Below are 27144 nucleotides of genomic sequence, written 5' to 3'. Positions count from 1 at the left end.
TCTCTGGAGACGGGTGAAATAGCACAAATAATTCAGCAACCGCATAGCAAAGGTCGCTGAAGAAAACATCCACTTGCCATACCTGTCCATAGTCCTAGATTCCTTATTAGGAGGATGGACAGGTACTGAAGGGTCAGCCAACTCCTTTTTAGTGGCCGCCGCCACCCCCATGGCATCAACAGGGACGCCCTTAGTTAGAAACTGCTCGTCAGAAGGGGCTGTAATAAATTTTGCAGGCCTCCGGGGAGTTGGTTCCATAGTACTCGGAGCCATCCACGCCTTTCGAGCCACCACATCCATGAGTGGGTCGAAAGGCGGAGACACCCAGGAGGTAGAAGGGTGAGAACCGAACGCATCCAGGTACGCCGACACGTCCTCGGAAGGGTTAAGGGCAGACCAGTTTCCCCTCTGCTTAAGAATCTCCAGGATGTCAGAAAAGGAGACATCCTCAGAGGGGAATCTTGGGGACCCTTCTGAATCATCCAAGTTGGTGTCAGACGTGACTGACTCAGGGGAGTCTACATGCTTCCTCTTGCATTTTCTCTTTCGAGGGGGCTCCCCTGAAGGATCAGGGGAGGCCTCGGAAGAGGAGGATACACCCAATGGAGCTACCTGTAGCGTCGGTTCTCCACGCTCTGGATCGGAAGGGCGGATAGAGACTGAAGCAGGCAACATAGAGGGAGGAACTGACCGTGGAGCAGGCACAGGGGCCAGCACACTCCTCATGACCTCAAAGGTGCCCCTATCAGGCAGGGAAGGGGGTCCCCACTCCGAAGAGACAAGGACGACTCCGGGCACCGAGAGGAATGGCTCAGAGGCTGATATCGGGGCCGAACTCACCTGCGCAGAGGCTCCGAGAGGGAGAACATGGTCGGACAAGCGTCCGATGCCACTCACCCCCTTGGAACTGACGAGGGAGTCCCGGCGCCCGGATCCCTCCAAGGATGGAACCAAAGAAGAAATAGGTGCTGACAAGGGAGCCGAAAGGAGTGGTATCATCTCCGACGGTCCCGACCCCTACGATCTCCGGCTCCGAACTCAACGGAGGAGTCGGAGGAGGAATCGAAGAGGGAGTAGTGATAGCCACTGCCTGATGAGGAGGGCTATGCAACATTTGGGCCAGTGCCTGCGACTTAAGTATTCTGCTAACCACCCTCGATGTCATGATCCGACAGCCTGGAAGACAGAGAGGAATGGGACCTGTGACTCCGCTCCGATAACAAGGGAGACTTCGGAGCCGAATGGACAGATTCCAGGGAGGGAGACCTGGAACGCTTTCTGCTCGAAGACTGCTCCGACAGCAGAGTCTGAGCCGAATGAGACCTCGAAACATCCGTTCCGGCCAGAACCGATGCAGAGGTAGTAGTAGTAGCGCCGCTCGGCGACGGCTCCGAACATGGAGCCGACGGTTTGGCAGGCTTGGAAGGTTTACCCGACGAAGGCTTAGCCGGGGAACCTTCAGGCTTCAACAAGCCTCTCAAAATAAGTTTTTCTGCGTTTCTGCAGGACTCTTGGACTGAACGCATGGCAGACAGAACAAGAGTCCTGCAGGTGCAGACGGCCCAAGCAATATACACAAGAAGTGTGACAGTCTGTCAGAGACATCTTCTGACAGCACGAGTCACATTTCTTGAAGCCCGAGACCTTGGTGTCTTTCGACATCCTGAAAAAAGGATGACTGGCAGAAAAAGACAATTCTAAGCGGTCTAGTCACAATCAGCCAACACACACACACACACACACACACACACACACACACACACACACACACACACACACACACACAAAGAGCTTGTAACAGACCAAGAAAACAAAAACCCAACACTAACACAGTTTAACTCTAGGCACACACACACAAGAAAAAAAATTTACAGAAAAAATCCAAAGGGATTTACTGCTACCAGAAACTGTAATAGAACAAGTTTAGCCAAAGGCCTAACTATTCAGAGAGGGGAAAACTGAAGAAAAAAACTACCTATGGGGGGGACTCTAAACAGAGGTCTATAGGGTAGGAACTAGGAATAACTATTGCTAAAGTTAGAACCAAAAAACTGACTAAATACAAGAAAAAGATGAATACAAACTGGAGCCGGCAAAAAACGCAACCTCGTAGTTGAAGCGGCAAACGAGATCTGGGTATATGACACCTAGCATTATGGGACATAGGATAGCCTCGAGCCGGTAAAAATAGATCTCGAGCTTTAGTAATAGGCCAAGTCGGAGCAGAGGTTCGGCTCCGAACCCATCCAGCAAGAATGAAGGCGAGATTGACAACTTAACATCATGTTTTATTAATCTCTTTGCAGCCAACTTGCATATTATTGTTTACTGTATATGTCTCTCCTAATAAAGTCCTCTTTTCTTACTAGCTACCATCTTAAATTACTCAACCTGATTTCTGCCCCCTACTGCATATACACACCTGTAGTGGTTTATTTCACTGCTTTTGGATCTCACCGTACAGGTTCCATTACCCATTTAAAAAACTCAAGTCTTGTTTAAAAAAAAAAGAGCTTTCTCTAAACATTTCCAACAGTATGGAACTCCCAACAGATATTTGTGATCTCTGCCACCATCTTTCCAGAAAAGCTTCATCTGGTCATGTTATTTCAATGTGCCAGTGTACTTACTTTTTATATCAAGCCCGACATTCTGTTTGTACCCCCATTACACCCTGCTTTACCTTTCTTCTCTGTGGCACTCCAGATAACTTTAATCACTTCCAAGTCTGAGGGTAATTCAGTACAAAGTAGCACTCTTCTCATCTTTGCCCAATGTGCACATGGGGTGTTTGTCTTATTTGCTGAGACTTTCACTTTAACCTTCTGTTATTCTTACCACCAGTATTTTATAACTGTAATCCAATCTACATATATTCCTTTGTTCTGATTTTTCCTTTCTTCAACATTGCAATTTCTGCTTTTGGCCAAGATCATAACTGAATGGGGATATTTCACCAGCTCACTTAACTAGTTAAATATACAGATTATATCCCTCTTTCATAGATATTTCAAAGTCACTACATCTTATGGCCACATTCATGCCTTGCCAGTACCCTCCCCCTTCATGCCACAAACCCCCTTCTCCAGAAAGGCCATACCAGTCAATCTCAGAGCAAAATTGTGAGTACTCATCTAGGTTGTTTAAAGGAAGATGTTAAGTCACACTGCACAAGATGCAGGGAAAGCTTCCCCCATATGTTTGGGAGATGATGGGTTATAAACATGTTTATAAAACAACAGTTGGCCAGCATTAGTGTGAATCGAAGCTCTAACCAAAAAACACCAACGAGCTACTCAAAAAACAGCTTTATTCTTCAAACCGGTTTCGGCAAAAAATGCCTTCATCAGTGAAAGATAATCAGCATTGCAAAGCCAGAAAGTACATTAGCATATATAGGCATCCCCAACCAATAGGAAACATGGTATATTCCCGCTCCCAAATGCCATTAACATATACATAAAGTGACTGGATAATATAAAGTTAAACCAAAACTGTGATGAGGGCTAGTGAAAAACATTACAAAAATGATATGTAATCATATATACAGAAAATAGATTCACAGATGAGCAAAGTTTCAGGTAGGCTGTCAAACTTGTTTCTCTGGCGTGAGGGAAGCCCATCTGGGAAGTTGTGTTCAAGCTTGCTCCCAGGAATACAATTTGTTGGCAGGGTACTAGATGAGATTGGGTACTAGATGAGATTTCTTTTCGTTTATGGTGTACCCAGTGAGGTTAGCAGTTTCTTTACAAATTCTAGATGATTTAAGTAGCATGTCCTGGCTTTCTGCCTGAATTAGACATTCGTCCAGGTATGGGTATATTCGAATATTTCTTTTGCCTGCAGAATGTAATGACTGGAGCTAGGCACTTTGTGAATACCCTGGGCGCAGTAGATAAGCCAAAGGGAAGTGCAGAGAACTGATCGTGCATGTAAGCCTGCTCTAAAGCGTAGGTATTGCCTGCAAGATTCCCTTATTGGAATGTGGAGGTAAGCTTCTTTAAGTTCAAGGTTGCCAACCAGGCATCTTTGCCTAGCATGGGAAGCAGAGTTACCATTTTGAATTTTGGGATTACCAAAAAGGTATTTAGAATAGAGAGGTCCAGGATAGGATGCCAGGAGCGGTCTTTTCTGGGTACCAGGAAACGCCTTGAGTAAAAACCTTGTCCTCTTTCTTCTGCTGGGACAGGTTGAATAACCTTGATACTTAGAAGACTGAGAACCTGCCGTTGAGCCTCTGCGCCCACTGACCTGGGGGTAGGTCTGGCCATCTATTTGGGGTTGGTAAGGTGTGGAAGTGGAATCTGTATCCTTGGGAAACTATTTAAAACCCATTGGTCCGGGGTAATGAGTTCACAGTTTTTCTGCATGCAGGACGAGCAGGGCTTTGAAAGTTTAAGGTTAAGTCATTGTGACAGTTTTCCATGGGGGGGGGGGGGGTTTACTTACTACTTCCAGCCCCCCCATTGCTTAGGCCTGTGAGTACCTTGAGACTGTAGCCTAGGTGGTCTGCTGTTGCTGGGTTTGGACTGAGAAGGCCTGGAAGAGACAGGAAAGGACCAATTCTTAGAAGGCCAATGCCTACTAAATCTGGGAGGCTGCACTTGCTGGAAATCTAACAGTTTATATAGATTTAGCTTTTTCCTTTTTAAGTACTACTACTGCTTTGTTGCTAAACAGGTGGTCTTGGTTTAATTTAGCTTTAACATGATCTGGCAAATTTTGCTTCTTAAGCCAAGCATGCCTTCTAAGAACAGACTCAGTGACAGCAGCCCTGCAAGATGCTTCTAAAGAGTCAAAACCACATTGCAAAGTATGTTTACCAACTTGTTCAACAGAATGCATTAAATCTTGTAATTCTTTACTTTCAGCACAGTCAGGAATCAATGTCATTTTCTGTTTTATTAGTCCAATAATATGCTGCTGATACTTTTAACATATGAAACTGGCAGTTTAAGGCCCTAATGGCCAAAGTAGCAGAAGTGCATACTTTCTTACCCCATCTGTCAAGGGCCCTGGAATCTCTATCAGAGGGGGTAGAGGTTTTGGCAGTAGTAGCCTTAATGCCTTTAGGTCCCTGTGAAATGGTCTCTGGGTCCGCAGTAGGATTCTTGAAGAGGAACTTGAGAGTCAGGTACTCTAATACCAGTCAGGTTTCCTGGGAGCCGTAGGTAAAGTGTCTGGGGCCAGGCTAGATTCCAAGAAGGCATCATCTACAATGTCCAGGACAGGTAAAGACCTGTGCTGAGGTAGGAGTAAGAATTCCATAAACCTCTTTTTGGAGTCAGAGTAATCCTGGCTTTCCCAGCGGAAATACTCCCCAAGTGTGCAAGGTTTCACCAAAAGAAAAACCTTCTGGAGGGGAAGCAGAGGGTATGGAGTCCTCTGTATCAGAATCCTCATAGGTAGATAAGGACAAATCCTAGTAATCAGAAGAAACAGAAATTTCAGAATCCTGATCAGAAGAATCCGAAGGAAAATGAGTTCTAGGTCTCCGAGGGTGAAGGCTGGCTTCCCCTAATTAAAGTAATAAGGTCTTCAGCCACTCTGTTTTTAGGCATATAGGCCTGACCATGAGGGTTGGACGTCGGTTTTCTAAGCGTGGGTCGAGTTTCAGGCCTTGAAGATGGCCTCGGTTTGAAATGCAAGTCAGTAGGCCTGAATACACCCTTAGAAGCTGGTGCCTGCACAGCAGCTCCGGACCCATCCAAGGTAGAGACAGCTGCAGGTTCCATAGTCGAATAAGCATCTTGCAGCATACTAGACTCCGAATGGGTCTCAGTAGAGGCCTGCGAATCTGAAGTAGCGGGTATCAGGGGCTGCGAAAGCGCTTCACTGAGTACCAGCGAATTGGCGACTAGCTTAACGGAAGCGCAGTCGGCAGCTTTGGACCTATGCGGTCTGTGTCTGTCTTTATCTTTATGTTTTTTCGGAATGTAGGTAGTCGGATGGCTTACCAAAGCCACTTCTGGATAATTAAACTGAATACCGAAATAGTTTGATGCAAAAATGAACAGACGACGAATAGTTCGAGCATTGAATAAGTCACAAAACCAACAGCGAGGGATGTCGTGGTCTAGGCCTAAACAAGGAATGCAGTACAAATGAAAATCTTTGAGGTATTTGCTTTCCACAGGTAATACAATTGTTAACTTTTACTGACATCGGTTTAGAGCAAGAAAAAGGATCCCCAATGGGGTACTTAGCTTTTTTGAAGACTTCGCTTCTGAAACTCAAACAAAAATTTCAGGAGTCGGACGACCGGCACTTGGTGAACTGATTCTGCTTCGGGCACCGCGCGGCAAGAAAGACTGATGTAATGGCGTCGGTTGCATGCTTTATACCCCTGATGACCTGATGTCATGGAAGAAGAGAGAGCATCTGATGCAGGACCCAAAACTTTGATATTCAGGCCGGCTGAGGGCTACCTGCAGGCAGATAACCCAAATGCAATGACTGCAACAGTGAAACATGAACATCTGATAATGCATAGATCCTGCCCTGAAACGTAGACATTTCCTGCACGAGTCCCTGATAGGGATGTGCAGATAGGCTTCCTTTAGGTCTAGGGTGGCTAACCAGGCATCTTTGGACAGCATAGACAGAAGTTGCTGAAGGGTGAGCATTTTGAATTTTGGTACCACCAGGAAGGTGTTTAGGGTGGAAAGGTCTAAGATTGGGAGTCAGATACCCTCTTTTCTGGGCACCAGGAAAAGTCTGGAATAAAAACCTTGACCCATCTGTTCTGCAGGAACAGGCTGAATTGCTCTTGGGGTGAGCAGGGATTGAACTTGTTTTTGTGCCTCTGCCAACTGGTTTGGAGGAAGGTTTGGGAACCGAATTGGGGTTGGCAGCGTGTGGAAATATAATTTGTACCCCTGGGATACTAAGTTGAGGACCCATTGGTCTTTGGTGATGGAGGTCCAGTTTTTTGCATGGTGAGCAAGTTTCCCTCCTAGGGGCACGAGCAATTGGGCAGAGGAGAGGAGTGGAGATGAGAAGTCATTGTAAATTTTTTTCGTAAGGAGGTGGCTTAGCACTCCCTGTTTTTGAAGTGGAGGTACTCCATTGCTTAGATCTCTGCATACCCTGAGACTGTAATCTCGGGGGGGGGGGTCTAGTGGCCCTGGGTCTAGGTTGAGATGGCCTAGAGAGGGCTGGAATGGACCAATTTTTCGAGGGGCAATGCCTACTGAATCTTGGAGGCTGCACTTGAAAAAAATCTATGACTGTCTTCACAGACTTAGCCTTTTCTTCCATCTTTTTTAAAACCTTTTCTGCTTTGGTGCCAGATTGTCCTTGTTCAAAGGAGTGTCCAGTAATTTTGACTTGACATGGTCTGGCAAGGTCTGCTCCTTAAGCCAAGGATGCCCAAGTACAGAACCTGTGACTGCTGCCCTGCAAGATGCTTCTAGGGCATCAAACCCACACTGCAGGGTACATTTGCCGACTTGGATTGCAGAATGCATAAGCTCCTGTAATTCTTTATTTTCTGCACAGTCAGGAAAGGTGATTAATTTTTGCTTAATAAGTTCCATAGTATGTTGCTGGTATTTCAACATATGGAACTGGCAATTCAATGCCCTAATGGTAAGAGTTGCAGAGGTGTATACTTTTTTGCCCCATCTGTCTAAAGCTCAGGAATCCCTGTTCGAAGGGGTGGGATTCTTGGCTGCAGTTGCTTTTATGCCTTTAGGCCCTTGGGAGATGACCTCTGGGTCAGCAGTAGGATTTTTGAAAATAAATTTGAGAGAGTCAAGGATTCAGTAGTACCGGTCTGGTTTCCTTGGAGCAGGGGGGTAAAGTATCAGGAGTTAAACTGGATTCCATAAAAACATCATCCACAACAGGAGGAATTGCTAAGCGTCTGTGCGGTGGCAAATCTAAAAATTCCCCAGTCTCTTTTTGGACGGTGGATAATGCTGGCATTCCCAGTGGACATGCGCTCTCAAAGTATGTAGGGTTTCATCAAAAGAAAATCCCTCTGGAGGGGAAGCAGAAGGAATGGATTCAACTACATCTGAATCCTCATAAGCAGATAAAGGCATGTCTTCATATTCAGAAACAGAGTCGGACTCTTGGTCAGTTAAAGCTGCTGGGGACAGGTCGCTTTCTCTTAGCAGGGGAAGGCTGGCTTCCCCTAATCAACATGATCAGGTCTTCTGCCATTTTAAGCAACTGAGATTGTGGCAAGGAAGCAGGTGCTTGAGTAAGGGTCATTTTTTTCAGTGTAGCTCATACTCTAGGCCTTAGAAACTCAGTAGTTTTAGAAAGAACTGAAGATGTGAAAGAAGTCAGTTTGCGTTGCATATCGGTAATGCAAGGAACCTCCTCAGAAGCCAGTGCCTGTACATCGGCTCCGGACCCATCCAAGTTAGAGACATCCACAGGTTCCGTAGGCAAAGAAGCATCTCGCAGCATACCGGACTCCAAATGGGTCTCTGTAGAGGCCTGCAAATCCATCGAAGCGGGTATCAGGGGCTGCAAAAGCAACTGAGTACAGTCGTACTGGCGACAAGCTTAATGGAAGCATCGGCAGTTTTGGACCTTTGCGGTCTGTCTTTATCCTTACATTTTTTCAGAAGATGGATGGCTAACTGAAGCCATCTCGGAATATGGAGATCAAGAGCGAAAGTATTTAGCAACAATAAGGGCCAGACGACGAATAGTTCGGTCACTGAACAAGGCACAAAACAGACAGCAAGGTAGGTCGCGGTCTGGGCCTAAACAGGTGACGCGGTAAGAATAAAATCTGCGTGGTATTTGTTTTCCACAGGTGAGACGTCTTAACTTTTTCTGACATCGGTGTGCCCCAATGGGGTACTAGCTTTAGAAGACTTCAGGATGACTTGATTCGGAAACGAAACCCCAGGTAGCAGCCGACCAGCACTTGTGCTAACTGCTTCTGCTTCGGGCTCCTCAGCAAGAAAGACTGGTGTTATAGCGTCAGCTGCTTGTTTTTATACCCCTGACGACCTGATGTCAGTCTGAAGCGACAGCAACTGACGCAGAAATACCAAGTCTCTGGTATTCAGGCCGACTGTGGACTATCTGTAGGCAGATAACCCAAGTGCGATGACTGCAACAGTGAAACACGAAGAACATCCCAATTTTAAGAATAGTTTGACATCCAACTTGAAAAAAAAGAAAAAAAAAAAAAAAAAAAAGAGGTGGATGCAAAGGTAAAGCAGGCAGAAATGGACCTTCAGTGAAGAATATGAAAGCTCTGATTTTATGAGCTCACTCTCAGGCTACGATTGGTGGAACATCTGCTTGGAAGGGGTTCCTTTGCCTTTGGAGACACCATTTGGAGAACCTTTTCCATCTGGAAACATAGGATCTCCTGGTAATGGGTCTCCTGGCCTCCTGCAGGATGAACAGCGTGTCCTCAGAGTACCGATGACTAAAGAGAATCAAGTGTTTTATCACTCAGAGGGTTAAGCAGAGCATCTCCAGGTGTGGATGGATGAGAGATCCCTTCTGCTGTGTGAGCAGGTCCACCTTGTGAAGCAACATGCAGTGATTGCCCTTGGCAAGAAACTGAAGGGGGAACCAATGTTGCCTTGGCCAATACTGAGTCACCAGCAAGATTCTTGATTTGTCCATCTGGATTTTTAGGAGGACTTTTTGAATGAGTGCGATGGGAGGGAAGGCATAAAGGAACAGTCCCTTCAATGAGATGAAGGCATCCACTCTCCAGGCTAGTAGGGAGGGACTTCTGGAACAGAAAAGTTGCAATTGTCTGTTCTGGGGGAGCAAACAGATCCATCTTTGGTGTGCCCCACTGGTGGACAATGTCTAAGAACACATCTCTGTGCAACATCCAGTCGTGATGCAGCCAGAAGGCTCTGCTGAGGGCATCCGCCTGGTGGTTGCCGTGGATTGGAATACAAACCGCCTGCAGTGTGATGTGCTGAGAGGCTAGTTCCCATGCCTGCACTGCTAGCCTGCAGAGTAGGTAAGACCTGGTCCTCCCCTAATGGTGATGTATGTTTTTTTTCTGGAGGGAGGGCTCCCATTGGACCAACACCTTGAGGCCATTCATAGTTGCTCCCCACCTTAGATCAGAGGCATCCATATGTATGCATTGTAATGGGTTGATGGGTTGCAGAAGTAGGCCAGGGTTCTGGTGTATTTGCTGATCCACTACCTCAAGTCCAGGGGGTGGCTGTGTTGTGACCAGACATTTAAGTACCACTGGAACTTCCTCATGTCCAGCCTGGCTAGGGGTAACAGATTGCGGCTGCCATGAGGCCTAGAAGACGTATGAACTGCCTGGCCAAAATGTGGGTGACCAGGAGTTGTTCATGGAAGTGGATGACTAGGCAAGATAGTTTGTCTTGAAGGAAGGCCTTAATCGGGTCAGTTCTTATCCTGCAACCCAGGAATGGGTTGTCTTGGGCTGAGGCAAAGGATGATTTCACCAGGTTGAGGGTGAACCCTAAGTTCTGGAACAGGGACATACATGTTGATTGAGAACGCTTTCCTCGTCTGCTAAGATGAGGTCGTCTAGGCAGGGGTAGATCTGAATGCCTTTTGTTCTGCAGTAGGCTATTGCTAGGGCTAGGCACTTTGTGAAGAATCCTGGTGTAGTAGATAAACCATAGAGAGTAAGGCAGTAAATTGAATGTGTGATGGGGGTCCAACAAAACACAAATATTTTCTGTAGTTTGGGTGGGTGGGGATGTGGAGATTTGCCTCCAAGTCCAAAGTGGCCATGAAGGCTTTGGGTGGCGATAGTGGAAGAAGGGTTTGTAGTGATAACATTCTGAAGGAAGGGACCTTCAAGAAAAGGTTTAGGAAGGACAAATCCAGGAAGGGCCTCCAAGGGCCATCCTTTTTTAGCACTAGTAAGAGCCTGGAGTAGAACCCCCTTCCCCTCTGTTCTTGGTCTGAAGGGACATTTTTTGTGGTCCCCTGGGTGAGTAGCTCTTGGATAACCTAAGGAATTAGGTGTAGCTGTTTTTTGGTGGTGGAGTGGGGTGGGAGATGCCTTGTGGAAGAAGCCTTTCCTGCCAGGATATTAAGTACCCTTTTCCACTATTGCCAATACCCATTGGGTCTGAAGTGACTTTTTCCAGAAGAGTAAACAGTGAAAGGGGGAGGTGGCTGAGGCAGTCACGCATTATAGTTTCTGTGTTGAAAGGGCTGCCTGGTGGTAGGTTGAGGAGGGGCTGCCCTTGGGGAAGAAGTCTTCCTAGGTCCTTTTCTGTCTCTAGAGGATGAGGAGGCGGATGGGGCTGGGGCCTTTCTGAAAAAGGTGGCCTTGGAAGGGTAGTTTCTGCAAATTTGGGGACTGGAGATACCAGTAAATGTTTGAGGTCCTGAAGCTCCTTACTTTTTTCCTGTAGGCTTTTGAACAGTTCGGCAAACTGTTTGCCAAACAAGAATTTGTCAAGTGGTGCTTCTAAGATTTTGTTTTTAAAATCTTCAGGAAGGGGCTGAAGCCTAAGCCAGGAATACCTGTGAAGTACAAAGGCCGAGGCTGCAGACCTAGCGGAGGTCTCAACTGCATCACAGCTGCACTTTATAGAATGTCTGTCAACCTGTGATGCCAAGGACAGCTTAGACGCTACCTGAGATTTGTTAGGAGAGTCAGGCATGCAGGAATGCAGGGAGGATGCCTGAGAAACCAAGTCTAGGGTATATTTGACCATGTGGGTCTGATAATTCATAGGTTCATAGGTTCATAGGTTTATACTAGGCTATCTGCCCTAAGGCATTTATAAGCCTAGCCCAAATTATTGTGGCTTACGCCACCCCTTATATGAAAAAATACTGTGCCCATTAGTTTGTTGTGCCTCTGTCCAGCAGTGACCCAGAGATGATTCCCGGGGTAAACCTACGATCTCCCATCCACAGGTCTAGATTTCTCTTGAACAGAGTCAGCGAGGTGCTCTGCCTCACATGGACCGGGATTTTATTCCACAGCATAGGGAGTCTCTGAGTGATAAATCTATCCCTCCAGCACGTCCTATTTATATCCGTGCTAAGGTTTAAGTCGCTTGCTCTAGTGGTTTTGGTGGATTTGGATTTTTGAGGTGGAGCATGTCCATTAATTCGGGTTGGACATGGCCTTGTATGTCAGGCACATGTCACCTCTGAGCAGGCGGTATGCGACTGAATAGAGCTGGAGTTTCTTCAATCTGGCAGCATATGACAGATTTTGGAGTCCCTTTATCCTTTTGGTGAGGAACTTTTGGGGTCTCTCAATTGCTGCAGATGTCGGGTGAGATACATCCCGAATGGGGCATTGTACTCTATCATTGGTCTGATAAGTGAAGAGTACAGGGGAACAATGACCTCACTAGATCTGGATGTGAATCCCTTCATGATCAGGTGGGCAATGTAGAAGGTCTTTCTAACCACTTTAGCAATGTGAGTGTCAAAAGAAAGGCCACTGTCAACCTGGGTCCCCAGGTCCCTGATAACCTCTTCTGTGCTTAGTGGATTGCCACCTATATGGTAGCTTGGGGTTACCTTGTTTTTCCCGAAGGGTATGACTATACATTTTTGGCGTTTAACTTCAGGCCATGGCTCTGGCACCAGCTATCTGTTTCCGTGAGTCCCTTCTGAAGGATATCAGTGTCCGATGCACTTTCCACTATGGCCCAGTTTACAGTCATCTGCAAACTTTGTCAGCCAAAGTCCTCCCATGTTGGCCTGTACTTCTGAGAAGTAGATGCCAAACAATAGGGGGCCAAGGACCGAGCCCTGTGGGACACCACTTGTGACCGGCTTGGAGTCTGACACAGCGCCAGCAACTCTAACCCTGTGGGTTCTGTCCTTAAGCCAGTTTGCAACCCATCTTGTGACATATGGGTTTACATTTAAGCTGGTAAGTTTTTCTACAATACCCGAGTGGGGTATTGTGTCGAAAGCCTTTGCAAGGTCAAGGTAGGCTGTATGGACTGCCTTTCCCTCATCAATGGCCTTGGTGACTATTTCGAAGATTGATGGCCCTGAAAGCTAGTGTGGAAGATGTGTACATTTTCTTCCCCAGTTTGTCCAAGGCCTTGCTGTCCTTTGTCTGATGGTAAGAGAGGATGAAGATATTAATCTAAACTGTATGTAAAGGGCCACTGCAATGACTGCCAAATATGCCACTGGTGGCTTAATGAGGAATTTGTGCTCATCAGGGACCTTGTAAAAGCAGTCAGGTCTTTTGGGAGCTAGACGATGTGATTCTCCTGTCTGAATCCGATGCAAATGCATCTAGGTAGGCTGGAAACATGGGAGGGATAGCAGAGGGGGAGGGTGATTCCACCTGAAGTAGTTCAAAATATCTCTTTTGAACCTCAGTCATCAGAGTTGCATCCCACTTGAAATATTCCCTCATTTTTGTAACTTGTTTCCCCAAAAGTAATGTCCTCAGGAGGACAGTCTCCCTCTAGAGAATCTTCATCTGGGGAGTAGCATTCCAGTGGGGAAGTTATCTGGGAGGTGTAGGTAAATGATTCGTCTGAGGAAGAAGAGTCTTTCTCCTAGATGTGAGTGGGATGAAAGGAAGCAGCTGAGGCTGGCCTGGGGTTGAGAGCAGGCAATGAGGCAATAGAAGAGGCTGAAGGCCTAAGAGCCATAAAAGCCTGAACCAAAGACAGAGAAGGTATGCCAGTCTGGTTGGTCCTCAGAGAAAGTAGACAGATGTTTAGTCTTTTGCTTCCTCTTAAGAGAAGACAGTGGGAAGAGAGGGCTTAGTTTCAGGGGTCTGGCCTGTAGGAGGGGGTTCAGATTCCTGGAGCGTAGGCAGGCATCCAGCAGAGCCTGCTTCCCCCTTGACCTTGGCCGAAGCGGATGTCTGAATGACCTCAGAGGCGGCTTCCACGAAGGTAGCTGCTGAAATCAATGGTTCTAGTGGATGTCCCTCAACACCTAAATCGGTGGCTGGTGGAATGTCCGATGAGAGATTGCAAGGCCTTGCAACCATGGCCTTTTTAGGCGGTTCTGCCTCGATATCCAACTCCAGATCCATACATAGAGCTAACAGCTTTAATCGCTGATTCTCGAGATAGAGTTTTAGGGCTGCCAAACAACTATGCAGGGTTTTAGGTATGAATGACTGGCAGATACTACAGGTGGTCTGATTGTGTGCTTGACCCAAGCAGAACAAACAGAGTTCATGCAAATCCTTCTGCAGAATTTGATGTCCGCACCTACATTTACCCTTTCTAGTGGACACTGGCTAAATAACAGCAAACAACCAAAGCTCAAGCAAGAAAAGAAATTTCCCCAACAGGGTAGTTATCCTAGACATCAAGAGCAGGGAGCAAAGTGATCGATCTGATGTTCGACTGCGGCAGAGAAGTTCTGAGGTCTGTGGATGCAAACGTCACATTTAAGGCCCATGGTTTAAGGCCCTGTGTGACGCATCCCATGCACCTGGCAGCAACCAGGCTTAAGCTTTTGCATACGAGCCTAACGTTCGGGTTGCCGGAGGTGGAGAATCCCACAGTAAGAATACTACAACATGGGAATAGGAGGACATCAGCATGATCATCACCTGTTTCATGTAACCCTTTCGAGCAACCAGAGTTCAAATTTACAAGAAATTAATTCAAAGAGGAACCTGAACTGAGTGTTATATGGTCAATCCCCAAATGCAAGAGGCTTTATCTCCTACGGTCCCTTATTAATTAATTATAATACACATCTACACCACTTAGTACCTTGTTTTCCTTATTTCCTTCTCTGTTCTGTTTGTCCTCCTCTGGCAGTGTCTGAGCAAGCAGGAAGTAAAAAAACAAAAACAAATAAAGGACAGCAATCAGCACATGGCACATCAGAAAATAGGGCATTAAATGGCCACTACTTATGCTTCAAGGACACCACTTCACATACTCATGTACTCTGTAAGTGTAAACACTGCAAAAGTCGTTCACCTGCAACATGCACCGTAACACAGGCATCACTACAAAGGTGCACTGACCATGCATTAACTGAATAATGAGATATGCTAAAAGAAGTCCACATGGGAAAATGTCTTATATTTTAGACATGTAAACTGCTCATTGCAGTTCCTAACTTGGATGAGCAGTATCTTTATTTATATATTTTTTTAAATACCAAGGCCATGTAACGGATCCAGTTAACAGTAAAGAAAACAGATCAAGGCAAAAGAAAAATAAAACACGTTGGCAGAGTTACAGACTTTCAATGGATCTGAATTATTACATCTCTTAAAAAGACAATCCTCATTACCTGAGACTGTACAGCACTCTGAGACAGTGGTGCTGTTGGTACAGCTGGTACTGCTGCCTGCGTTGCTGCTGCAGAATGCACCTCCTCTGCCACAATCGCTTCTTCTTTCTTTGCTACAGGGTTCTTTTTTGTTGGTTGCATCTTTATCTGCTGGGGCTTAGAGTTCATAGGCAAATTATTTGTGGTCTGTAAAAGCTACCAATGGAAAAAAAAAAATTAAAAATTAGAATTCACATCCAAGTTTAACAGTGCCTACTACAGTAACAATAAGTGGTACACTTACACTACTGAGACTCTCACTCCCAACAGCTGTAACAAGACAAAATTAACACGAATGAACATACTTAAAGGACACCTTCAACACTTAACGACCATGGATGTGTCTGTACTGCAGGTTCACAAACACTTGAGCTGCGACACCTAAATGTAGCAGCATTAACTATAAGTGCAAGAGACACTGATGCCATTTCCACATCAATGGCATACCATGTTTACTGCTATAAGAGAATGTTATAAACCTAACATGTGAAAGAAAAAGCAATGAAAAAAAAATTACTTTTACTCAAGATTTTTTTTTGCTTTGAAGTTTAGTATTTTTTGTCTCTTTCAGCTTTTCCCGGTTAGGGGTCGCCACAGTGGAACTCCAGTCCGCTAATGATTGGCAGTAGATTTTCACGTGCTGGCTTGCCGGGCCTAACGCACAACCTTCAACGAAGGAACGCCCATTCACGCATGTAGACACACAGAAGACGCTCTGAGAATCGAACGGGCCACGTCTAACTGTGAGGCGACAACGATACCGCAGCACTAGCAAGCTTCATTCTGCAGTTTTGTATTTGATACCGTTAGCCCACATTTGTTTACTGCGTGACTTATCTGGGCAATGCTCCTATGCCTCCAATACAAATTGGTCTCAACCAGTCTAGTCAAACTGGCCAAAAAATACACACATTTATTGCACTTCTCTTTCAGATATTTCAGAGTACAGAATGGCAAGCCTCCCCTCAGCCTATAAAATTACAGTTGCATGAACACACACACTGCAAACAATAGAGGATCACTACTGTTGCAAAATTCATGACACAGGAATATGCATGCACATGTGTATGCATTTGGGTATGCATACATGAATACACATACATTTAAACTCATGATAAACAGTGGCAGAGAGTCACGCCCTCCCTGTACTTCTCTAACCCAAGGTAGCAAAAGAATGAACACCTTTCTTGGTAGCATTCCTCTACAGCAACAGAAAGATGATATAGACCCATAAAAGAGGTGGTGGATGAGAGTAGTACTCAGTGATCCCGCTGAAAGTAGATGGCACACAGCAATGCATCCATCTTTACCAAGAGTGACCATAACTCAAAAGCAGGCCTGGGCTGCTGTTAGCTTAACTTGAAGGAAAAGATGAAGCATCTGACAGCCAGCTATAAATTACTACAGGAACTTCCATCAGAATTGGGAAGGAGCATGAAAACATCCTGAAATCACTTAAATAACCACTCTCCTGCTAGGGATCAAGACCTGCCCACTTCATGCATGAAGGCTCCTTGCTTCACAAGCTCCTCCCTATGAGCTTCCTCACTTTCAGTGAAAAAACAGATCCTGGACTCCAATCAGGGAGTGACTGGGGTATTTAGGGTCATACTTGGGTGGAAGACAGGGTTACAAGATGCAGGCTGCATGGGGATAAAGACAGTGACCTTACTCAACATCTATTGTTACAGCGACTGTATGCACACAGCTGTACTATGCTGCACTTCAGGATCAGATCTGCAATGTCCACTCTGGGAGATGGAAACCTAGAGAAGGCCCTATAGGATTGGCCATGCTGAATCCTGCCCTACTGGTGTAATGGATGTTCATTTTATAGTGCTCAGAAAAACTGTTGGATGAGGACCACATGGCAGCTTTGCAGGAATTCTGGGTAAAGACAATCCTGAAACTAAACTAAGTTGGCAGCAGACCTGGCATAATAAAATGCACTTACTCAGCCATTCAAGAACAGTCTACATGCTGACAGATCTATCCCAATTCATTCAAACATGAGAGAAACAGCTGCTTTGTAGGTCTGACTTTAGCCCTACGTAATGCTCAAGTTATCAGTGTATGGCCGAATAGGTGCAGGATCTTATCTGCATTTTCAAACTTGGGAGACAGGAGACACATTTATAAGAAGATGCCAAAGATGACTTCTGGTGTAAAAGGACGACGATTCTTCAGGCTTACTCCTACCCTGGTGAAGATCCAAATGGCTCCTTGCACACTTAGGCTTACAACTCAGAAATTATTTTGTCAGAAATACTTGCCATCAGAACTGCTATCATCCAGGAAACAAAATTAAGAGTAGCTAAAGCTGTTTGTTAAAATGATTTTAAGATTAGTTCTTGTAAGACAATGCTAATTGATGGAGCTGTTTCATTAGCATGCAGCTTGCAAGGAAAAGGATGCAGCAGAAGGCATGCTGAAATGGTGGAAGCATTTTATAATGTAGTAGCAAAGTCATGCAACAAAACTACAGGATAAGATGGCAAGTGAAGTCCCTACTGAAATGGCATTCTGGAACTGTTTGTTGCACAAAAAAGAAGCTCCTCCATGTTGTCAAATATAGATTCTTTGAATTAGGTTTGCTGGCCTCCATAGTGTAAAGCACAGCCTCAAAAAATGTTTGAAAGCAAATGGTGTCAGATAACCCATGCTATAAACCTGAAGCCCTGAATGTGTGGCTAACAGCTCCTGAATGCTAGGTCAACAGGTCCACTTCCACAATCCCTTTTCCATTTACACGAGTGAGAAAGTACAGCTGTGTACACTTATCATAAATGTAGATGTTAAAGTGTATTCACTGTTACAGTCATCACATTTGGGTTATCTGCTTGCAGTAGCCCTCAGTCGGCCTGATTATCAAAGTCTTGGGTCCTGCTTCGGTTGCTGTCATCTTCCATGACGTCAGGTAGTTAGGGGTATAAAGCATGCAGCCGATGCCATTACATCAGTTTTTCTTGCCCCAGATGTCAGGTGCCCCCATAATGGGATGCAATTATATATACAAGGTTACACCAACAAAAAAGCAAATACACCAAAAAGCTTTAAGCATAGTAAGCAAGAATAGAGGTATAGCCAATATAAGTCAGGGGGGCTGGAGGGAGGGTAACTAGGACTGCAACAGTGAATACACTTGAACAGCTACATTTCTGGTAAGTGTACACAACTGTACTATGTTCTTAGTGTTTCATTGTTGCAGTCATCACATTTGGGTAGATTCCCAAAGCTAAGTATGGGAGGAGGAATTTAGATAGCATTAGGACCAGCTATTAGGCCCTGCAAGACTGCAGTGGCAAAGCCAGCTCTGGATTTAGAGAAAATTGGCAAATGGTAATGCTTGGTGAAGGTATGTATAGAACTCCAGGTAGCAGCTTCTAAGATGCCCCTGGTAGGGACACCTCTGAGAAAGGCTATAGAGGTAGATGCAGCCCTGGTTGAATATGGTCTAATCCCCTATGGGGTAGGTTTTCCATGGTGCTTACAGCAGAAATGAATGCAATGGCCTATCCATTTAGAAATGATTTGCTTTGAAATGGCCTTCCCCTCTGCCCCTGCAGCAAATGCAACCAGCAGCTGTTCAGATTTCCTGAGAGGTTTAGTCCTGTCCAAATAAAATCTAAGATGTCTGTGCACATCTAACGAGTGCAATATTCATTCCCCTTTGTTCTGTGGATTAGAAAAGAAGGTTGGCAAATGAATGGACTGATTAAGGGCCACACTGGATACCACCTTAGGCATGAAGGAGGGACTGGTCCTGAAAGACACACTGTCCGCATGAAAAATGATGAAAGGCTCCACTGCCACGAGGGCCTGTAATTCAGACACCTTTCTTGCTGAAGTGATGGCTAAAAGGAAGGCGTTTTTTGAAAAAAAAAGAATTTCAACTCTGCATTTGCAGCTGGCTCAAAAGGAGGTAGTGAGTTTTTCCAATACAAAGTTAAGGTCCCAGGCTGGAGTAGGAGCTCTCCTGGGTGGTCTTAAGTTTTTGGCCCCTCTGAGGAACTGCTTCAGCAGTGGGTGAGAGAAGAGGGGTGGTTCTGTGCTGTAATAAGCTGAAATGGCTGAGGCATGAATTGTGATGGAGGAAAAGGAAAGGCCCTTGTGAAACATCTCAGTTAAGTATTGAAGAATCAGAGGTAAATTGGGCACTGCTGTGCCCATCCCCTGAGCTTGGTTCCAGGAACAGAATCCTTTCCATTTTTCAGCATAGGATTTTCTAGTACTAGGCCTCCTTGCCTCCAGAATGACATCGAAAACTTGCTTACTGAGGGATGGTAATGGAGAGATCAGGTAATTAGCCAGGCTGCCAGGTTCACGGTTTGAAGCTGTGGGTGCAGAATCTGGCCCTCCTGCTGGAACAGCAGGGCAGGGATCTGAGGCAGGTGCCATGGTGCCAGCAGTGACACACTGCACAGAAGGGGGTACCCAGTGTTGGCATGGCCAGTCTGGTGCAATCAGTATTGTCCCTTGGTTTGTCCCGTTTGATCTTTAGTAGTACCTTGGAGAGGAGAGGCACAGGGGGGAAAGGCATCCACTTTCCAAGCTTGTTTGTGGGGAGTCCTTGTGCAGAATTTTTCCAATTGGTAGTTCTGGGGGGGGGGGGCAAACAGGTCTATATCTGGTCTCCCCCATTTGTTTCTCAACATGCTGAATATCTTTGGTTCCAGTTTCCATTTGTGTGGGTCCATGAGATTTCTGCTTAGTTCATCTGCCAGTGTATTTAACTTTCCTGGCAGGAATTGAGCCTGTAGGTGCACTTGGAAGCTCAGTGCTGTGTTCCACAGAGCCATGGCGAGTGTGCAGAGAGGGCATGAGTGGGTTCCCCCTGCTTGTTTATGTACCAAATAACAGTGATGTTGTCCTTTACCATTAGTTGCCCTGGAAGAATGTGGTCCTTGAAATGTTAGCTGTACAGAATGCTCTGATAGCCTTCTTTTTGATGTGCATTTGACTTGGGTTCCATTTGCCCTGAATGCACTGCCTTGCCAAGTGAGCCGCCATGCATAGTCTGATGCGTCTGTTTGGGTAGCAGAGTGTAGAGTGAATGGTGGTCCCTTGTTTTGGTGGCAAGCCTCTGCCCACCAAAGGACCTCTATCTGTAGGCAAGGTATAATAGGAATCCTTGCTTCTAGATCCTGAGAATGTTGACACCATAGGCTTTTTAGATACCATTGTAGTTTCCTCATATGCAGTCATGCATATGGAATCAGAAGAACGCAGGAGGCCATGAACCCCAGGGTTTGCAGTATTTTCCTTGCAGACAGCTGGGTCTTTCTGGCCAGTAGTTTGAAGAAGACTGCCAAATGAACTTGTTTCTCTGGCGTGAGGAAAATCATCTGGGAAATTGTGTTCAAGCTTGCTCCCAAGAATACAATTTGTTGGCAGGGTACAAGATGTGATTTCTTTTCGTTTATGGTGTACCCCAGAGAAGTTAGCAATTTTTGTACAAATGCCAGATGATTCAATAGTATGTCCTGGGTTTCTACCTGAATTAAACAATCATCCAGGTATGGATAAATCTGGATATTTCGTTGCCTGCAAAATGCAATGACTGGAGCTAGGCACTTTGTGAGTACCCTGAGTACAGTAAATAAGCTAAACGGCAGTGCAGAGAACTGAATGCATGTAGCCTGCTTTGAAGCGTAGGTATCTTCTGCAAGATTCCCTTACTGGGATGTGCAGGTAAGGCTTCCATTAAATCCAGTGCTGCTAACCAGGCATCCTTGCCTAGCATAGGAAGCAGCTGAAGACTTAGCATCTTGAATTTTGGGATCACCAAAAAAGTATTTAGGATAGAGAGGTTCAGGATAGGACGCCAGTTGTCTTTTCTGGGCACCAGGAAAAGTCTTGAGTAGAAACCTTGTCCCCTTTCCTCTTCTGGAACAGGTTGAATAGCCCTGATACTTGAGAGAATTTGCTTTTCAGCCTCTGTCCACTGATTTGGGGGTAGATCTGGCCAACCGTTTGGGGTTGGTAAGGAGTGAAAGTGGAATCTGTATCCTTGGGAAACTATATTTAATTTAAAACCCATTTGTCCTGGGTAATGAGTTCCCAATTTTTTGCCTGCAGGGCAATCTTTCCCCCTAAAGGAGCAGTCAGATGTGCAGGATCTTTGGAGCTATGGAAGTGGGAGCCCCCCACTGCTTAGTCCTGTGAGTACATTGGGACTGAAGCCTGGGTATTCTCTTAGTTCTGGGTTTGGACTGAGAAGGCCTGGAAGAGGCAGGAAAGGACCAATTTTTTGAGGGCCAATGCCTACTAAATCTGGGAGGCTGTACTTGCAGAAAATCTTTAACAGTTTGAATAGCTTCAGCTTTTTCCTCCATCTTTTTAAGGACTACTACTGCTTTGCTGCCAAACAGGAGGTCTTGGTTTAAGAGAGCATCCTGCAATTTAGCTTTAACATGATCTGGCAAAGATTGCTCCTTAAGCCAAGCATGCCTTCCAAGTACAGACCCAGTGACAGCAGCCCTGCAAGATGCCTCTAGTGAATCAAAACCACTTTGCAAAGTACGTTTTCCAACTTGTTCAGCAGAATGCATTAAATCCTGTAAATCTTTATTTTCAGCACAGTCAGGAATCATCATCATTTTCTGTTTAAGCAATCCAATAATATGCTGCTGATACGTTAACATATGAAACTGGCAGTTTAAGACCCTAATGACCAAGGTTGCAGAAGTGTATACCTTCTTACCCCATCTATCCAGAGCATTGGAATCTCTATCAGAGGGGGTAGGATTTATGGCAGTAGTACCCATAATGCCCTTGGGTCCCTGTGAAGTGTTCTCAGGATCCGAAATGGTCTCAGGATCCGCAGTAGGATTTTTAAAGAGGAAATTGTGAGATTCAGGAACCCTGTAATATCAGGGTTTCTGGGAGCAGGAGGTAAAGAGTCAGAGGCCAAGCTAGATTCCGAAAAGGTATCATCAACAATGTCCAGTACTGGGGGGGGGATAGCTAAAGGCCTGTGTTGTGGCAGTAGTAAGAAATCCCTAAGCCTCTTTTTAGAGTCAGAGTAATCCTGGCTTTCTCAGTGAAAATGCTGCCTGAGTATGCAAGGTTTCACCAAACGAGAAATCCTCTGGAGGGGAAGCAGAGGGAATAGAGTCCTCTGCATCAGAATCCTCATAGGTAGATAAGGGTAAATCCTGGTCAGAGGAAACAAATTTCTGAGTCCTGATCAGAAGAATCATAAGTAAACTCGGTCCTAGGTCTCAGAGGGGGGAGGGTGGCTTCCCCTGATTAGAGTAATAAGGTCTTCAGCCATTCTTATTTGTTTTTTTAGGCATAGAGGGCCTGACCGATCAGTTTTCTAGGCACGGATCAAGTTTTAGGCCTAGAAGAAGATAGCGTTGGTTTAGTATGCAAATCAGTAGGCCTGAATACACCCTCAGAAGCCGATGCCTGCACAGCGTCTCCGGACCCATCCAAAGTGGACACATCCACAGGTTCCAAAGCTGAAGCATCTCGCGGCATACCGGACTCTGAATAGGTCTCACTAGAGGCCTGCGAATCTGAAGTAGCAGGTATCAGGGGCTGCGAAGGCAACTCACCGAGTACCGGCAAACTGGCGACTAGCTTAGGAGAAGCGTTGTCGGCAGCTTTGGATCTATGCGGTCTGTCTTTACCTTTGCGTTTTTTCAGAATGTTGGTAGTCGGGTGGCTTACTGAAGCCATATATGGATAATTGAACAGAGTACCAAAATATTCAGAAGCGTAAATAAACAGACGACAGATAGTTTGGTGTTTAAATAAGGCACAAAACAGACAGCGAGGTACATCGTGGTCAGGGCCTAAGCAAGGAATGCAGTATGAATGAAAATCTTTAGGAGGTACTTGCTTTCCACAAGAAATACAATTATTAACTTACTGACATCGGTTTAGAGCAAGAAGTTTCACCAACAGGGTACTTAGCTTAAAACAAAAATTTCAGGAGTTGGCCAACTGGCACTTGCGAACTGCTTTTGCTTCGGGCACCGCACAGCAAGAAAGACTGATGTAATAGCATCGGCTGCATGCTTTATACCCCTGGCTACCTGATGTCATGGAAGATGAGACAGCAACCAACGCAGGACCCAAGACTTTGATAATCAGGCCAACTGAGGGCTACTGCAAGCAGATAACCCAAATGTGATGACTGCAATAGTGAAACACGAAGAACGTCAACTACTACTTCAGTTAAATAAGGGTTAGCAGACTCACCCTGGGCCTTTTGATCCTTATGTCTTGCAGAATTCTGGGTAGTGGAAGTAATGAAGGGTTTCCCCAACTAAAATAAAATGTAATTCTAGGAGTAGGAGGTATTCAACTGCCATGCCTTTCTGCATAGGAATCTTAGACACTTGCTACCTAACTTGTCTGTTGAGGTAGACAAGTCTGAGTCCAAAAATACAGATGCACGGAAAGACGCTGCACGGCTAATGATCCAACTGGAAAACAAACAAACAAAGCCAGCAGCTGTTGGTAACAGGATAAAAGTTATTTATTCAATCATAACTGAGAGACAAATCCCTCAGATATCCGATATCAAATATCTAATACAGACCGGTTTCGGCTCAACAGAGCCTTCCTCAGTGAAAATAAAAATGCATTTTTATTTTCACTGAGGAAGGCTCTGTTGAGCCGAAACCGGTCTGTATTAGATATTTGATATCGGATATCTGAGGGATTTGTCTCTCAGTTATGATTGAATAAATAACTTTTATCCTGTTACCAACAGCTGCTGGCTTTGTTTGTTTGTAGACAAGTCTATCCCTGGTGTCTCCATGTTGTGGTTAACTTGCTGAAGGCTTTGTTCTGATACCATCTGTGATTCCTGGCCATCAGTTTGCTATTTGCATCTGTATTGCTGGAGTCCTTCTAGTTTAAGGCCTCCAGACCCATCACGGATTACAAAGATGACTCCCACACTTAGGTTCATAGCTGTGTACTAAGCTAATGGCCCTGAAGCCTTTACAACCCTTGCCCACAAGATTACCCTGGCATCGCGCCACCCGACTTTAGTTTCCAGTGCCTCTTGTCGAATAGAGCCACTGGAGTGATTCCCGGGATGAATTTTCTATTTTCCATCCACTCATCAAGATTTCTCTTCCAGAGGGCCAGTGACGTGCTCTGTTTGACATGTATGGGAAGTCTATTCCATATTATAGGCAACCTCTGGTTATGAACTTGTCCCTCCCAGCATGTTCTGTTTATTGTGGTAATGAGGTTGAGGTCTCTGAAGCATGTGGTGCAGAGGGATTGGGTTTCTTTATATGTAGCATTTCTAACAGAGCTGGGTCAGACATGGCTTTGTAAGTCAAGCAGAGATCGCCTCTAAGTACGTGATATGAGAGAGAGAATAGTAGGAGTTTTATTTAGTCTGTCCATACAGGACAAGTGTTTAAGGCCTAGGATCCTCTTTGTGAGGTACTTTTGTGGCCTCTCCAGTTGTTGCAGGTGTCTAGTGAGGTACATGCCAAATGGGGGCATTGTACTCGATTGATTGGCCTAATGAGGGAAGAAGTCTGCAAGTGTCAGATGAAAGCGCTTAACCTGGGATTTTTTAAATTTTTTTATTGTTTTACTGTTTTTCTGTTTTTGCGTAATAAATTTTTTGCTTTGTGTCTGAGCCGAGGAATTATTGTGGTTACCTTCCACACCAGTTTTTCTAATGAGGGAAGAGTAGTGGGATACAATGACCTCTTACAATAACCTCTTTTTTCCTGGATGCAAAGCCCTTAGTAAAGAGATGTACCACATAGGACTTTGACCACAGTAGCAGCGTGGTGGTCAAGAGAGGTTGCTGTTAACCTGTGCTCCCAGATGTCTTATGCCTTGTGTGTTCAGTGGACTACCATCGATGTGGTAGTTCATGAGAATTGGGTTTTTCCCAAGGGGATGACTATACATATTTTGGCACTGAGCTTAAGGTCATGGTTCTGACACCAGTCGTTGGTCTCAGTGAGGCCTTTCTGTAGGATGTCACCACCACTTGGGGAGTTAATAATGGCTGCCAACTTGCAATAACTTGCGAACTTTGTCAGCCAGAGTCCCTTTTGGTTGGACTGGACTGCTGAGAAGCAGATACCAAACAGAAGAGGACCCAGGACTGATCCCTGTGGGACTGCACTTGTGACTGGTCAGCAGTCTGACTTGGAATTGGCTACTTTTACACTGTGGGGTTCCATCTGTGAGCCAGTTTGCAACCCATCTAGTGATATAGTTGATGTGTAGCTTAGTGAGTTTTTCTATGATTCCTGAGTGGGGAATGGTATCAAAGGCCTTGGTCAGATCAAGGTAGGCTGTATGAACCACCTTGCCTTCACCCACAGCTCTGGTGACAGACTCAGAGTCATTGACAATGTTGAGCAGGCATGATCTTCCCTTCACAAAACCAAACTGTGGGAGATCTAGAGTTTGGAGATTTCCTATATCCTTGTTTATTTGGTCCATGATGATGCATTCCATAGCTTTGCATATCAGACTTGTCAGGCTAATGGGGCAATAGTTCCCAGGATCTGTAATCGCTCCTCCTTTGTGGAGAGGGATGACTATTAGCAGTGCGCCATTCAGTAGTGACAAAGCCTGAGGTGAGACTGTGATTGAACAGGGCACACAGGTGAGGTGCCAGTTCACTTTGTAGTTCATGTAGAACACAGCCAGAGATATTGTCAGGTCCCATAGAAGCTGTATTCCTGGCCTTGGAAAGTGCTGTTTTAACCTGTGCAGCAGTAATACTGGGTGCCTGGCAATATACTGGTATTGTGATTGGCCCTTTGGGGGGGGGGGGGGGGAGGTAAAGTTAGCACTGAATCTGTCAACCAGTATATATTGGCAAGATCTGTTGGCTCGGTATAGGAGGTACCATTGTGCAGTAGCTCAGAGCAAATCTGGGTATTGCCGTTGAGGTTCTTTACATAACTATGGAAGGCCTTCTGGTTGTCTTTATCTGTTGCAATTCTGTTCTCATAGCTAGCTTTAGAGGATTTGATGAGGGATCTCAACTTTTTGTTGAGGCTGATGAGGGAGTTTTTCCAGTCCTGGGACTTCACCTTATTCCTCATCAGTTTCCTCCACTTGTTGTAGAGTTGGTTTATGGCAGGGGACCACCACATTGGCTTCCTTTTTTGGGGGAGAGCATCTTCGTTCTATTGGTTCTACTGGGTATGCTTTTGTGTACATGTTCGCTATTCAGCAAAGGGGTTATGAGTGAGCAATTTGTTTCACAAACAAAAAAAAAAAAAGAAATTGATTCCTGGTTTCCTCATGCCTAATGCCTTCAGGAGTTAGTATCATTACTAGCATCCTTCTGGCACTGACATGTTGCTTCCTCTGTTTCTGAGTCCACTGATCCTGCACCTTGAAACTGCAGCCCCCCCCCCAAAAAAAAAAAGGTTTTGTACATTTGTAATGAAGTTCTGATTGAGGGTACTGATGAAAAGGCATTCCCCACACAGGCCCTGCTTTGAAAAACCTATGAGGTCTGAGCACTGCTGCAAACAGTTTGGGGAATGGCCCATTTTTTACACTTTCTGTAGGGGTGTTTTTACATTTTCGTTGACTGTCTGTGCTACTGCCATGCATTTCCTGCTATTCTATGCCCTTGGAGCTGTTCAAGTTCGTTTAGGAGTGATGCCAAATCAGAGCATTTTTTTTAAGTGGCATTACTTTGCTGGTTTATACATACACTGATCAATGCTGATTGATGTATGCTCTGGCACAGTGCAATTAACCCTGATGACAGATCCGTACACCTTTCTTAGTTTCCCTTCCCCTTAATTTCTTACACAATGCAGATTCACCAATACCAGTGATTAAAGGAAACAATATACTTCAATAAGTCAGATACAATACCACTTATCTTTCATTATCTACTTAACAGGGTTTCCTTTGTCTCTCTACTTTACATGAAATAAA

General features: G+C 45.3%; 1 protein-coding gene across 1 annotated transcript in view; it reads right to left on the bottom strand.

Moving 5' to 3' along the window:
• Positions 1–27144, bottom strand: part of GTPBP1 (GTP binding protein 1) — a 1054512-nt gene that overhangs the window by 17282 nt on the left and 1010086 nt on the right. The window contains exons 11-12 of the mRNA XM_044074296.1: positions 15199–15393; positions 14667–14717 (exon numbers count right to left, since the gene is read on the bottom strand). Coding sequence (XP_043930231.1) covers positions 14667–14717; positions 15199–15393 — 246 coding nt within the window. The remainder of the gene's footprint in view (positions 1–14666; positions 14718–15198; positions 15394–27144) is intronic.

This window comes from Protopterus annectens, chromosome 1.part0 (assembly GCF_019279795.1).
Source record: "Protopterus annectens isolate FY-2018-M chromosome 1.part0, PAN1.0, whole genome shotgun sequence".
Taxonomy (NCBI): Eukaryota; Metazoa; Chordata; order Ceratodontiformes; family Protopteridae; genus Protopterus; species Protopterus annectens.
Note: the sequence above shows the minus strand (reverse complement) of the source record. Positions and strands in the feature narration are given on the sequence as shown.